Raw genomic sequence first — 14,558 nt, 5'->3', positions numbered from 1 at the left:
GGAATCATCTTGCAGTTCTAACTCTGCCTTGGTCCATTTACCATCTTATCAAAAAGTCACAAATTATGTTAAAAACAGGAATTGAATATTTTTTTGTCCAGTTGTTTACAACTGGAACTTAATCCCAGGAACCAGACTGAAACAGTGATGGACCTGTACCTACTTTTATGCTCAGATAATATTTGAAACATTTGTAGATACATAAATGAAAGGTTTTTGTGAAAGATATTATGTACAAATTGGTATTAAAAAATTCTTCTTATAGGGGTGATGGAAGAAGGTGGTCTGTTGCTTCCCTTCCATCATCTGGGTACGGGACTACACCAGGCAGTTCCAGTGTTTCTGTAAGTTTCTTTGTGTTTATAAAAAATTGTCAAGAATTTCACAATTTATTCAGTTAATGAAATAATATAGGTGGTATGGTTTACGCACACAAACATGCACACACATATTCACACATACAAACACATGTAGACACATGGAAAAGTAGAACTGAAATTACATAACATGCAACTTACCTAAATTCACAGTTGAGTACTTCTTGGCTTGTGCAATGATGCAAGCGTGGGTATCCGACCCATCAGCAAAATAAAGTTTTACTAAATTTGAAAATCATGTAAAAATTCTACAACTGTATTTTTTATTTAAAACAGACAGGTCCCACTTGCTAAAAAAATCACTGGATCTGGTGAAACCTATTGAACAAGTGAAAAATACATGGCCAGAACCAATGAAAGGGTAAAGATGGTGGCACCCACCACAGTAGGAGTATAGTATAGAGAACTAAAAATTAGGAAAAGTCAGGTAAATCACAAAATATTTCTGCAAAATCTTAGTGTGAAAAGAAAAGTGAAACAGAATGTGACTCACTGTTAAAAATTGTAGCTTTTCAACCATAAACTAAGAGTGTTTGATAAAAAATATTAAAAATGTTTCAAAATGTTTCAATAGTCTATGGTCAGTAAATTAGGGTAAATCCACAGGAATTGTATAAAATATATGTTAGCTTTCTAATATGACATAATTTCTGCTACTCATTAATTTTGACATGCCTGCAGCACATTAGCATCCTTTGGTCATCAAAAAAAGCGTAAACTCAGTGACGTTTGACCATCTGCCCAGATCTGCCAGTCAACTTGAGGTCTGGAAAACCTATAAAAAAGTCAAGGAATTTCGTAATTTAAATTTTGTAGAAGTATAAACCTTAATGTATAAGACAGGAGCATACACAGAATAATTTCATTTCACAAATGGAAGGGGGTTGGGGGCAGATAGAACTACTTTGCCTGCTGTTTGCTTTTGAATTCTTTCCATTTGTTGGTGGAAACGATAGATTTTTTATGATTTCTCGGGGGGGGGGGGGGGGGGTTTGATGTTATATATCTTCCCATCATAAACCCACTACCCCCTCCTTATGTACACCACTGGTATAAGGGTGTGGATTGTGCTGCATGATTTTCAATGTCAATTTAACTGATTTTACTTCAGTAAACTTTATTTAGACATTGCTTTTAGAGTCAAATAATGATTTAAAACTACTTTTCAATACTGACTTCCAGTTTTTTTATCCGAACTATAGGTTTTAAAAAGAAGTAAAATATTATTTTAGCTTAGAATAAGACAGGCGTGGTTGCTTTTAAGGAACATGTAAAGTTGCATAAATGTCCTTGTGTTTCCATCTTGTCTATAACTTGCAAATTACATTGTATATTTAAATGCACATCCATGTGCACAGTATTTTAGATAGGATGAAGCAGCTAGTGCCAGAAAATAGCTGGTTTAAGCTTTTTAAATTTTTTGACTCATGTAATTTTTCTAGCTGTGAAAATTCAAAATTAAATTTTAGGTGTGAAGAAGAATAGTAAACCACAAACAATGTGCATTTAGTCCTGGGCCCTAAATAGAAAGAGAATGAATAGAATCATAAAATTAATTTTTTTAAATTTAAAATAATTAAAATTACTTTGAGTTTTGTATGGTTAATGTTTAATTGGTACTATCTTTACCCATGTACTACCTGCACACTTTTTAAAATTCAAAGTAGAATATTTTCACACAAAATATTCCAACCTCAGTGAAGCAGATGACATGATATTCCAGCAGCATTTTTAAAATAGTAAGTTTTGTGTTATAAATCTTGAAAATTCAGCTAAAACTGAATGCTAATATGATGTAAATTTTATGATTTTGTATCTGAAGTATTTCATGCAGAATGTTCTGTATGTTACAATAATTTTGTATTTACAAATTTTGTACAATTACTGTTTGTGTGAAGTTACTTTCCAAATCCACATTTTACATAATTTTGAATTTTTTATATAAAATTTTGGGGTTTAAACATTATTGTTTGAAGTAAAATTTAATATTTTTAATCAAAATGCATCAGCTATTATTTGGGAAAAGGGTAATTTAAAAGTATTCAGTATTATATTTCATAGACATGCTGTAGTGTGAGTAATTTTCTCCATCATCAGTATTAGGTCTAAATTATCCTTTATTTGTATTATTTTGGTTATTTTTAAAATATTTTACAGACTCATGGAGTGAGGTGGCACTGTGGTAAGACACTGCACTCGCATTCCAGAGAACCTAGGATTTAATCCCGGTCTGGCAATCCTTAATTCAGTCTTCCATGGTTTCCCGAAATCACCGTAGGTGAATGCTGGGATGGTTCCTTACAATATTCCATGGCCGATTCCTTCCCCAGTATTCATAACTTGTGATGTGTTCATCTCTAATGACTTTATTGTTAGCAAGACGTAAAGCCCAAGTAAAACAAATAGCAGACTCTCTTAAACATCTGGTACCCATGGAGTTATTTAGTTGTGGACTGTACATGTGTACTAATCAATCATTCACAATAGAAAGTTTTATTGTACTGTGTGGTTACTAAGTGTGGCTTGTTCCTTGTTTTTGGTACACAAATTTATATTCTTATTCAAGCTATAGCTTTTGACCATAGATACTACGGCTATGTATAAATAATGTTTATGATATTTGAATGAGTTGCAGTCACGATGTTCAAGCCAAGAAAAACTACATCAGCTGCCGAATATCCCCACCTGTGAAGAGCTGCAAATGTTGACATCTCATTTCTCTTCCAATGAAAGCAGTGCTGGGTGGGATGAAGAAGGCAGGAAGTCCCCGTTCCATCGTCCACGATCTCGCAGTTTAAGGTATTGCTAATGAATCAATTATTTATTTTGACCAATGAATGTTTTTATTCATAGTATTTAATATTAAATATTTTTAAGAATATCAGTTTCTTCAGTATGCTATTTTTTTTATGTAACGGTTTATAGTTACTTAATTTCGGGAAAATATAACAAATTAAGTAATAATTTAGTTTTTGTAAAGTTAGTAAATTTTTATTTGTTTAGAAACATTTTAATGCTTAGTTTATGTCAGTGGTGATCAGCAATACTGAAAATAGTATTGCTGACTGTTCAAATTTAAAAACCTGCAAAAGTTTGAAAACTATAAACTATATAGAATTTTTAACTACAGTCCAATTTAAATAGTCTAAAAAAGATGTTAATTTGGTAAAGATTATTAGTATCTCTGTGGTGTATATTATAGTAAAGGGAGTACCAATGCCAAATAAATTGATTACTGAATGCAACAGTTTGGTTCACCGATCATCAAACAGAAAGCACTTTAGAATTTTTTGTAGAATCATAAATTTATTTCTATATGAACTTAATTTATTGAAAATGGAAAAATTAATGATACTGTTAAAAAAATACCGTATTTACTTGCATATAGGTCGCGGCAATTTTACCAGTTTTGATGGGAAAAAAATGAAGTGCGACCTATATGTGAAGAAAAATTTTTGAGGAATTTTTTTTGTTAATATTTTGCTTTAAAATGCGAAAAAGAAGTTTATATAGGTATAGGCAAATTTATTTACAATGAACACATACAGCAAAACCCCTTATTTACGCTACCGTTATTTACGTTTTCCCGTTATTTGCACTATATTCTTCAGGTCCCGTTTGGTTCCCATTTAGTCCAATACAATACTTTCACGCAAATTACGACTCAAAAATCGAATCCATCTTGCTATTTAGGTCACGTAACAACCATAAACAACCATAAAATACCGTGGGTACTTACTTTAAGAGTAAATAAGATTAGCTAGTAGGCCTAAAAACATCGTGAAAAAGTAACGTTTATAGTCGGCAATGAACATTTTAAATCGCAAAATATACATATTTTATAACATGAAAAGTTGCTTTTATTTCTAAACATGTAATAATTTAAGCCTAGGCGTGTAAAAGTCCGAGTAATTATAGCAGGATACAATCTAAAATGCACGAGGGAAAAACGTAAACTCACGAATGTATGAACATGGCTGATTGTTAATTTCTGATACTGTATTTATGTCACAACTTAGCCGAAATACTGGTACGAGACAAACTTCACAAGATAAAATGAGCGGAGTCTTGGTAACTGTTTTATACGTATTTTATAATTTCGGAAGTATTGTACAGTTGACACACATTTTTTAAACTAACAATTTATTTCTGGGGATCATAATTAATTAATTATTGGTATCAAGACATCAAGATGGACGTAAACTTGAACGTGTCACGGCAGCGAGAAAACTGGTGCGTATACCAATAAACTGGACAAAACTGGTACACGGGAGGTGGAGCTTATATTTTTTTCCGCTAAGCTCGCATCTATTGGCTGTCTGCTGATGCAAGGTCACGAGTCTGGGCGGAGCGTTGAGTGAGTTATACTGCGCATGCGCAGCTCAGTGAACAAAGACAGCCAGCAGGCGCGCCGTAACAGCAGCTGATCGAGTACAATGACCTTTCTCTGCGCACGGCGCGGCAATGAATTACCGGTGCGACCTATATGGGGGGAATCTTAAATACCAAATTCAAGACCTCAAATTATGGGTGCGACCAATCTGCGATGGCGACTTATATGCGAGTAAATACGGTAGTTACATTCTTATTTCATTGGGATTGCCTACCAGTAGTTATTAGCACAGAGGTAAAGTTTGCTTTAGCTATATATATTATTTACCTTAAATAGACTCTGTAGCTTAGAATGTTTTGATTCCTGTGTAGAATAAAGAATGGTTGATTTTTTTTCTCACTGATGAGAACAGCAGAAGAAAATAACCCCTCGGGTGCTACCAAACTTGCTGGTTCCACATGAACTTGATTACTAGGCATTTTATGCATGATGCGCCTGTTAAAATTTTACTTATGCAACAAAGAGATTTGGTCGGATCTTGACTCTTAATGAAACCTTTAGAGCATTCAATATTTATTATTATGTTTCCACTGATTTGCATTGACTGTTTGTTCATTCGAGAGCCTTTGATGGCCATGATCACTGAGTTGTCATGCTCGTTTGGCAAGGGTGGGGGGTTATGAGCTTAAGTATGTCTACATTTGGCAATGGCACTTTTTAAAAAATGTCATTCTCTTTGCAAGTATGAATTGTGGTGTAAATTTTTAATGACTGTATCTGAACCATATTTTTTGTCCAGCACCAAAAAAGGGGATATAAAAATTGAGAAAGATTTTCAAAAATATTGCAATACATGACTAAGTTCATATCAGCACACTCAGTTACACTATCGAAATGTAGAATTTATGTTTGTTTCTAAATCAAAATACAAAACCCAGTTTTTACAGAATGTCAGTCAACTATCTCACCTTTGCACCACCTTGCCCCGGATAAGTTATTTCAAAATGTTTATGTGTATTGATTGATTGTTCATTTCACAAAAGAGGCATGCAAAATGTTTTTATGTATTGATTGTTGCAGTAGTCCTAGTCGCTCACCTATTATGGATGATGAAATTGTCACCATGAATACGCTCTATAAGGAGAGGTTTCCAAAGGTAAGTAAATCTTTGTGTTTGTATTTTTACTTATAGTTGAATAAATGTAAAACTCTAGGTTTAGGAATTTTAATTGTTTGGAATCCCAAGTTATTGGAAATGGCCAGCCATAGATAAAAAATCAGTTAGAAAAATGTTTTGGTTACCATAAAGTGACTTTATTGATGTTTCAGTTCAGAATTTGCGGAAGTTGTGGTTTTCAAAATATAACCCACTACCCAAGAAACCGACAACCCAAGAAAAAAAAATTACCAAATTTTTTTAAATATAAAATTCGCAGAAAATTTCTTTTTACTTTTTACAATTTCTGTACTGCGAATGATATCCCTTCACATTCCCATGACTCATTTTAAAATAGCGTCTTAGCAGACAAGTGGAATAACATCAAGTTGGTTTTAAGCCTGTGGCTTAAAATTTTGCATTTTTGTATCAAAGAAGACAATTAATAAAATTATATATCTATAGCTAGGATGAATTCAGTATTCTAGGAATCATCTATATTAGGATTTAAGTGTTTTGGAGATAACCATTATTAAGAAATTATGTGGTGCATAATAATGTTTCAATTTCCTGGGAAAGAAGGCTACTTAAAAAATTCACTGCATATAATGTGTTCCATTAAACTATCACACTTTGAGAATTCATACTATGTGAATTTAGTTATTCCCATTTATGAGATATTTTCCTTAGGTGTGACTGTAAAAACTATTTTCAAAATACAAAAATTAGTAATGTGTTATTTCAGTTATTATGTTAAAAAATGTTCCTAATATTATTTTCTTTTGACAGGCTACTCAAGAAATGGAAGAGCGCCTTAAAACTTTCATAAATGACAACAAAATGATTGAGTCAAAGGATTGTTGGAATGATTTGCAGAAAGATTCCTTGCCAATTGTACGATTTGTTCATCATCAAATTCTTGAAATGGCACGAGACTGCCTTTGTAAATCACAAGAGAAACTAATTACTAGTCGATATTTCTATGAACTATCAGAGAATCTAGAAAAGCTAGTAATGGAGGTACGTATTTTAATTTTAGGAAAAAAATTTATATAAATAAAATCATAGTCAATAGCTTAAAGTTGCTGTGAATATTTTGGAATTAGTTTTTAAGTACATAGTTTTATAAAAGTTTTAGAAGACACTAATTGATACAACAGAAAACATTTTAAAATCCCTTAGGTCTTATGTTTTAAGTAAAATTTCTGAATAAAAACAAATTATTAAAAATAATAAGTTAAAAAATATATATTATTCAGTTGAATACCTGTTTATATAACATTGCACTTTCATTTACTCTGTTATAATTTGTTATTAATTGATTTCTATTGTTTGTATGGTTTGAGGAATTTTTCAATCATTGGATTTATTACAAGTGACAAACTCTTTTAGTATATGAGTACTAATTTTGGCATAAATACAGTAATTAAAATTTTTTTTGAGTAGTTTTTAAGGCAACAGATGAAGTTATACTCTGTTGTTTGTATAAATACCGTGTTTTATCACAGAATCGTCGCACGCGCGTAATCGTCGCAACCATATTTTAGGCTGTCAAAATTGGGATAAAAAAACTTCTCGCGTAAAAGTCGCATGATGTTTTTGGGCCCGCTAGTAGATGCCGAACGCTTTGTGTAGGTATCTTTTCCACATAAAACGATGTATTTAAAGTAGAAATCTAATATTTATTCGTTCATTACCACTTACTTAATAAATTAACGTAAAAATACAACGTTGTTTGGCGGGTAAATTTTCTTACAAAGACGATTTTAAAAGTTATTTCCTTTATTTGATCATCTGCGTCGCCGCGGTGTAGGTATATTATAAAATTTAATTTCGGTCATTACCACTTATTTATTTAATTAACGGAAATACAAAGTTGTCTGACGTGTAAATGTTCTTTTAAAGACGTTTTTAAACGGTACTTCCTTTATCTGATTATGTTACCGTGGCGTACCGCTTATAAAAATGTAGCCAGCGCATCAATCATGTATGGTTATGTTGCTTCCCGTACAGAGCGCGCGCACGTAGTCGAATATCGATATCTTGCCGATTGGATCCAACGCGCGCGCTCTCTGTCAGGTGCCGAGTTAACTACATTTGATAGCCCGCATTCTTTCGTGGCAAGTGTGTACACTACGACACGTTAGTTCACGCGTTCGCGTTAGAGTTTTGGTTTTTCTATTTAAAGTTGAAGAAAGGTTTTTGTTTAAGGAATTATTAATATAGATTGTTTGGCGTGCTCTTGTATACTCCGCCTTTTTTTAAATAAACGTACTTTCCATGAACAGGATTTGTTTTTATGAATAACTTTACCTACCAAAAAAAAAATTTTTCCGCACAATGGTCGCACCCCTACTTTTCAAACTTGATTTTAGAATAAAATCCGCGACGATTATGCGAGAAAACACGGTAATAACACTTGCAAGTCAAATCTTAATGCCTTACTAAGTTCATCCTCAACACAGTCAAACCTCTCTGAAACGACTCCTCCGGTTGGTTCCTAGGAATAGGGTCGTAATAGAGGGGGGGTCGTAATAGATGTTTTCCGAAATTTTCAGTTGATTTCAACCACCCCCCGCACTTCCCAAACCGCTACTCGCTAAGAAACCAGCCGTACAATGGCAGGATGCTGTCACTCACAATGCTAGACGGCTTTTCATGACAAGTCCGTCGCCCTACAGGCCACCTCTAAAGAAAATATGTCAAAAGACGGTTTATTTTTACTGTTTAGTTTACATGTACGTTTTCTGCTTGCCGTAGTTAAATACACTAGATCCCCAATGTCATGAACCCTGGATTTAACGAAGCAGTTATTTTACGAATACATTCTCGGGAACCATCAAAAAATTGCACATTTTGACCAAAATGTGAAAATCAGAAAGAAATTAAAAAAAAAAATTAAAGATAATTAAAATCTGTTAATTTTAACACACAGCATATTTTTCTGTCGGCTTAATACTTCCAATAATGTTCATGTAAGAATAACAAAAAAATAATGGGACATTTCCTTTAAAAATATGGCAGCAGTAGGTTCTGCAACGCGAGTGGGCGCACACTAAGCTCGCCCGGCTGGCTGGCAGCAGCGGCTTCATGACGCATAAGCTCACCCCTCCCTCCCCTCGTTAACATTCTTCAAGGCTAGCTCATCCCTCCCAGACACACAAACCATCTGGTGTCCTCCCTTATAACACCCCAACTTCGCTCCCCTTTGAAAAACCTTCAGTGAGAAAATTCTCATTTCACCCTCCCTTCTCCCATAAAATTTGGCTATTATGAATGGGGTACTAAAGCAGTGGGGGAGGGTTAAGATCGTTGTAAATATTTTTGGACCCCTCCCTCCTCACCAAACACGCCCAAAAAAAAAGTATGTCAAAATATGTCACTTTTCACACCAAGTTCGAATTCAGTCATGTCTGGCAAGGAATTTACAAGCTTTAAAACTTAAATATAAATGTATTTTAATAGCAAGGGTCCTATGAAAAGGAATATATCGAATAAAATCAAGCTGCTGTCACCAAACAAAGCATAAAACGGTTCAATACGTGGTCGCTTCGTTATTGCTCGCGCGAGAGGCGAGACGTGGAATGTTAGAAGAAAGATAAATGCGGGGGAGACAGACGGCAGCCAGTGTGTTTCCTGAGTGGGGAATAAGTAGCGTAGCCTTTTTTTTTATGCTGGGTGAAGCGACCTTTTTCTATCAACCCACGGGAAAAGATAATTGCTTGAGCTGTCAAAATAAACATCGCTGCGGCAGTTAAAACAAGTCGAAGCGGGCGTGCATCCAGTCGGTCGCTGTGTATATCTACTCGAAAAACATAACATCTCAATTCATAACAAGATTCCTTATAACCTACACGTATTGCCGGATGTTTTCAGCCTGATGCATGCAAGTTCTTTAGCCACGTTTTGAATGTAAACAACTGGCGGGCCGGTGTTGTGCACTGTTTTGCGGACACATAAAGCTTTTATCAATTTGCTGACAGTTTTAATATATTTTTACTCTCGTCAAAATGAAACAGATAACGTGATTGTTAACAAGTACAAGCAGCGCACGGTACGGGGAGAGGGTGAGCAAGGGCGAGCGAGCGGCCGACTGCCATGTTCACACGCTGCGGCCGGGGGGTTTTCCTGCATTGTATTAATAGTAATTAATATTTAATGTTATTTTATTTATTAAGTCGTAATACACAAAATCGGAAGAGAAAAAAAAGAAAAACCTGCATAAGTCATCAACAATAGTTTACAAATTCAAGCCAGAAAATATACCAAATCGGACTTCAAAAACTAAGCAAACATTGTCAACCGATAGTAATCAAAATCAAGAGAAATCCAGCAGGTAGCTTTGCCTTAACTGCGTACCACACTAGACACTCGCAAAAAGCTAAACGTAAACACGTTGCCACAAAAACATTTATCTGCACCCTGCCGGCAAAGGGACGTGAAATGGGGGTTGTCAAGCGCTGACAGCGGCCGACAGGAAGTGGTATCTATTATTAGATATGCACTGCCTAGGGCAGTACAGCACTGGGCAAGAGAAATGCAGTAACACTCTACTCACCACAAGAAACTTATTTTCTGTCTGATTTTCTTCGGATTTTCGGCAATTTTTTCACGGTTCCTCGAAATCGGGTTGTAATAGAGAGGTGGTCTCAATAAATGGGGTCGCAACAAAAAGGTTTTACTGTATTTCAGTTCATGTGGTTGCTCAGTACCATTGTATGGACTGTCTACATGTGTGTGAGAGTAGGTTTGCATTGGAGAGATTTTAGATAGTGGAAGCTGATTGGTGAAAAATATTTTCTTGTGTCACCCTTATAACGGTTCGTTACATACAAAAAATAAAAAATAAAAAGATGTTAAGCTCCAATTTTAGTTTTTGTTTTATTTTTACAAATAGAATGCACAGATGAATCCAATCACTTTCAATATTTTTCTCACTCATTCAACTCGTACATCCGCCTGTCGAGAATTGCTCGCAGCTCGGGCGATGAGAATTAACGAAAAATAACGTAGGCTAAGTCCTTCAATAACATCTTACTGTAAGTACACGAAATCAGTGCGGCCTCAAACGTGGCCGCACCCAGTGAAAAGGAATTTCGCCATGAGCCAAACGCCGACATCGGTAGCAGCAATTTCTAATTAAAAATGTCCAAAAAGTTCCAAAAACAACAAATGTAATAATTACTATCTTCGGAATGACTTGAGCTACCGACGTTAAATTTATCCTTCTCAATTACTTCATATTTTGTGAGAAGCCACCGAATGCGCCCTCCTGGTGCAGTGATTGACAGACGACTGGTGAAATCATGGCACTGGTTCCTCCATGCAGGAAAGGCAGTCACATGACCTCACCGACCAATCACATACACTCTTCATTCACACTAACAATTACAAGCCAATCAGAACACAGAACATATACACTGAAAACCATTTTCATACATAGAAACAGGGGATTCACTTTCTCCTTCTCTCTCCAACACCGTGGGAGAGTAGTTCTCCTCCAGTTCCCACACAGTGACGAGATATCGTTCTGTCTCTCTCTTGGTGGGGAATCACCGTTTCTATCTCACTCGCACTCATAGGTCTCGTATGCCTGCCTCTTTCTAATACATCCCACACCAAGTCCATTGTTCTACAACATTAGGTAACCGCAATCCTAATACAAATTACTTGACAAAATTAAACTTATTTAGAAAAAACCTGAAAAAGTAGGCCAAAACAGGCAAAAATCCAGTACAACGACTTATTTGTGAACAATTACATAAAAAATAGTAATGATTTAAAATGTCTGTTAAAATACAAAGTACACTCTTAAAACACACAGCAAGTGCAAATATCAACCCTAAAATACATAAAAACTGTAAAATATTCTTAGCGAGACCTTTTAAGAAATGTTTACAATCATGAAAATAGTTTAAAAGAAAAATATTTAGCTAGGAGGGCAGGGGTCTTGCAATGTTACACCCTAGACCGTATTTTCAACATGGGTTGCATTGTGAACAACAGATGAATTTTGAGCATAACAGGATTGTTGGTGTTAAAAAATGTATGAAGCATTCAATCCTTTTGTCCAACTGTCATATGTACGGAATGAGGCACGCGTGTAGTAATTCACACATGGCTTTGAATCTTGATAACTTTAGTACCAAAAACCTTCAATTTTTAATGGTAAAACACTCCTAGTATTTCTAATCGGTTAAAAGAAACCCTAGTTTAATTAGACCTGCACTTGATAGTTCAAAAAAACTGTTTTAAAAACAGCAACATATATTCTCACTCAAAAAACATTAACTTTCGTCAAGAGATATTCTGCTGATGATCAACTTGTTTGTAATTCTGGTTTTGATTTGGAAGTTCATAACATTTATGTAGAATTTTGTTTATGTATTTTTTGTGGCATGAAGTGCATTTGAATTTTATTATTTATATATGGAATGATTTTTTTTTTTACAATTAAATTATCTCGTTTTCATAATTTTTAGCCTCCAAAATAAAAATTGAGAAACATTTATTTTAAAAATTGTACCAAAATAGTTGCAAATTTGATACTGGAGGTGTTCTGGATAGGATGAACACATTTCATATAAAAAAAAAAAGAAAAACTTGTGAGCAGTCCTCATAAAGTCATAACATAAAATAGTAACATCACTGTAACTAACTAAATAAAAGCCAACATAAATCTTATTTTGACCGGTTCACCGTTAACAATAAAACAGGTCAACAAAGTAGGTCATATGCCACATAGCAGCTGTGCAGTGCCACAACAGAAGCAACCTGCTGCTTTAGACAAGAGTTCAGGAACCTGCACAACAGTTTCCTGTGCATGCCGCCATGCCCTCGTCACTGGGTTGCCACCCACCCGGCGAACAAACTGAGGAGCCCCAGAGTCTCAACAGTGGATGCCCTAAAATTGAAATTCGACGACTGGAAATTTTACACACATGACAATATTGACCCTGAAATCACACCACTGCAAGAGAAATGTATAGCTGTATTGCGTGGCCATCATGAGTCACACAGCTGTTCTACAAACCTGCAACTTTTTCTCTATTGGTAGTATGTATACCAGAGCAGTATCATTAGCAGTCATCTGCAAAGTTGAATGTCTGCTTATGGTCATTGTCATGACTTCTGTTTGCTCTTTGTTGTAATCCAAATTGGCGACAGGTCATCTTTCTGACAAGTGCTGTTTGAACTTGTTTGATCATGGTGATCTGTAGTGTTTTTGGTGATGATGTAGTGAATGACATCTGGAAGATAGCATTTTGCCTACCCATATTGGCCCAGTCACTTATGTTATGCCGTTTAATACCAATTATGATCCTGTCTGTTACAAACTGAAGGATCTCTCTCCAACCAGCAAAACAATTAATGGATGTTTCACAGCCAAAGGGGTACTTTTTCTTCATTGCTGTCCTGGTGCTAAGCCCATCCCTATCACACTGAGATTGAGATGTATTTTGTGAAAAGCAGGTACCACTTCTTACTTGGCCTGCATGTTTATAGGTTGTCCACAATTAATCATGTGTGGAACGTGATTGATCTGAGGCTAGTCGCATCTCTCACCACTTAATGTGTTTTACATGTCCTTTGAAACAACCTGAAGAATACTATGAAGTTTAATGTATGTTACTCTTCGACACAATTTCATCATCTACTGTAGGTTTTCACATCACATTCTTACATGGCAATGAAAGTCCAATGAATAATTTTGTTTCATATAAATTGGCACAGTAAATTTTATAGTTCTACCTTCAGTATTTCTGGGTGTAACAATTTTTTACAACCTGTAGTGAGTACAGAAGTAATTACATTTTATATGTTAAAAATGTTTTTCTTTTAATTCTGCTTTAATTAATTAGTATTCATAAACATACCCATGTATTTTTATTTATTAATAAATTTCTTTGTCATTGATGCTTAAAATAAAAATGACTAAACCTGTTATAATCTAATTATACATTTTGATCATTGTGGTATTATTTTTATTTTTAAACTAATTTTGTATAACTTGAGACTAGAAACTCACCAAAAGTGTATAATGTTTATTTTAATGTATTAATTTATTGTTTTCAGACTAAAGAAAAGTCTCCAGTTGCAGCATCTAAACTGACCAGTTCTGTTAAAAAATTACTTCTGATACTTTCAAGACCTGCTCGATTACTCGAATGCTTGGAGTTTGATCCAGAAGAATTTTATCACCGTCTTGAACAAGCTGAAGGGCAAGCAAAAACTTCACATGGGATCAAAGCTGATATTCCTCAATATATTATCAGTAAATTGGGGCTTAACACTGATCCCATTACAGGTATGTTGATTTTTAGGTGATTAAACCAAACAAGCAGGAGCAACCTATCATTAAATTATGGCATATTAATGAATTACAAGTTATGTAACATGTCTATAACTAGAGATTAGCGAGAGTGCAAATTTGGTGGGTTGGGGGGGGGGGGGGGGGAGGGTTGGAATTGAGTTGAGTCCTTGAAAATCGAGCATGAGTAATTGCAGAAAATTTTGAAAATAATTTTATGTACCTGGTGTTTATTATGTTAATGTACCATTAGCATTATATTAAAGACAAAACTGCATAACTTCATTATTGTCAATTTTTACATTAATTTGCGTGCAACTATTTTCTGCATGCCCTCTCCAAGTGTTATAACGAAGAAATTTTTTTATGTAACACAATTCT

General features: G+C 34.8%; 1 protein-coding gene across 5 annotated transcripts in view; it reads left to right on the top strand.

Annotated features, from left to right (window-relative positions):
* Positions 1-14,558, top strand: part of LOC134529735 (microtubule-associated serine/threonine-protein kinase 3) — a 115,055-nt gene that overhangs the window by 37,447 nt on the left and 63,050 nt on the right. For 2 of the 5 annotated variants that reach the window (XM_063364120.1, XM_063364119.1), the window contains exons 7-11: positions 266-344; positions 3,013-3,176; positions 5,791-5,866; positions 6,656-6,886; positions 13,943-14,174. In XM_063364120.1, coding sequence (XP_063220190.1) covers positions 266-344; positions 3,013-3,176; positions 5,791-5,866; positions 6,656-6,886; positions 13,943-14,174 — 782 coding nt within the window. Of the gene's footprint in view, positions 1-265; positions 345-3,006; positions 3,177-5,790; positions 5,867-6,655; positions 6,887-13,942; positions 14,175-14,558 lie in introns of all 5 variants that reach the window. The other 3 variants (XM_063364116.1, XM_063364117.1, XM_063364118.1) reach the window with 2 other exon arrangements.

The sequence above is a fragment of the Bacillus rossius genome, chromosome 2, assembly GCF_032445375.1.
Source record: "Bacillus rossius redtenbacheri isolate Brsri chromosome 2, Brsri_v3, whole genome shotgun sequence".
Classification (NCBI taxonomy): Eukaryota; Metazoa; Arthropoda; class Insecta; order Phasmatodea; family Bacillidae; genus Bacillus; species Bacillus rossius.
The sequence above is the reverse complement of the archived record's forward strand: the minus strand, read 5'-3'. Positions and strand labels throughout refer to the sequence as shown.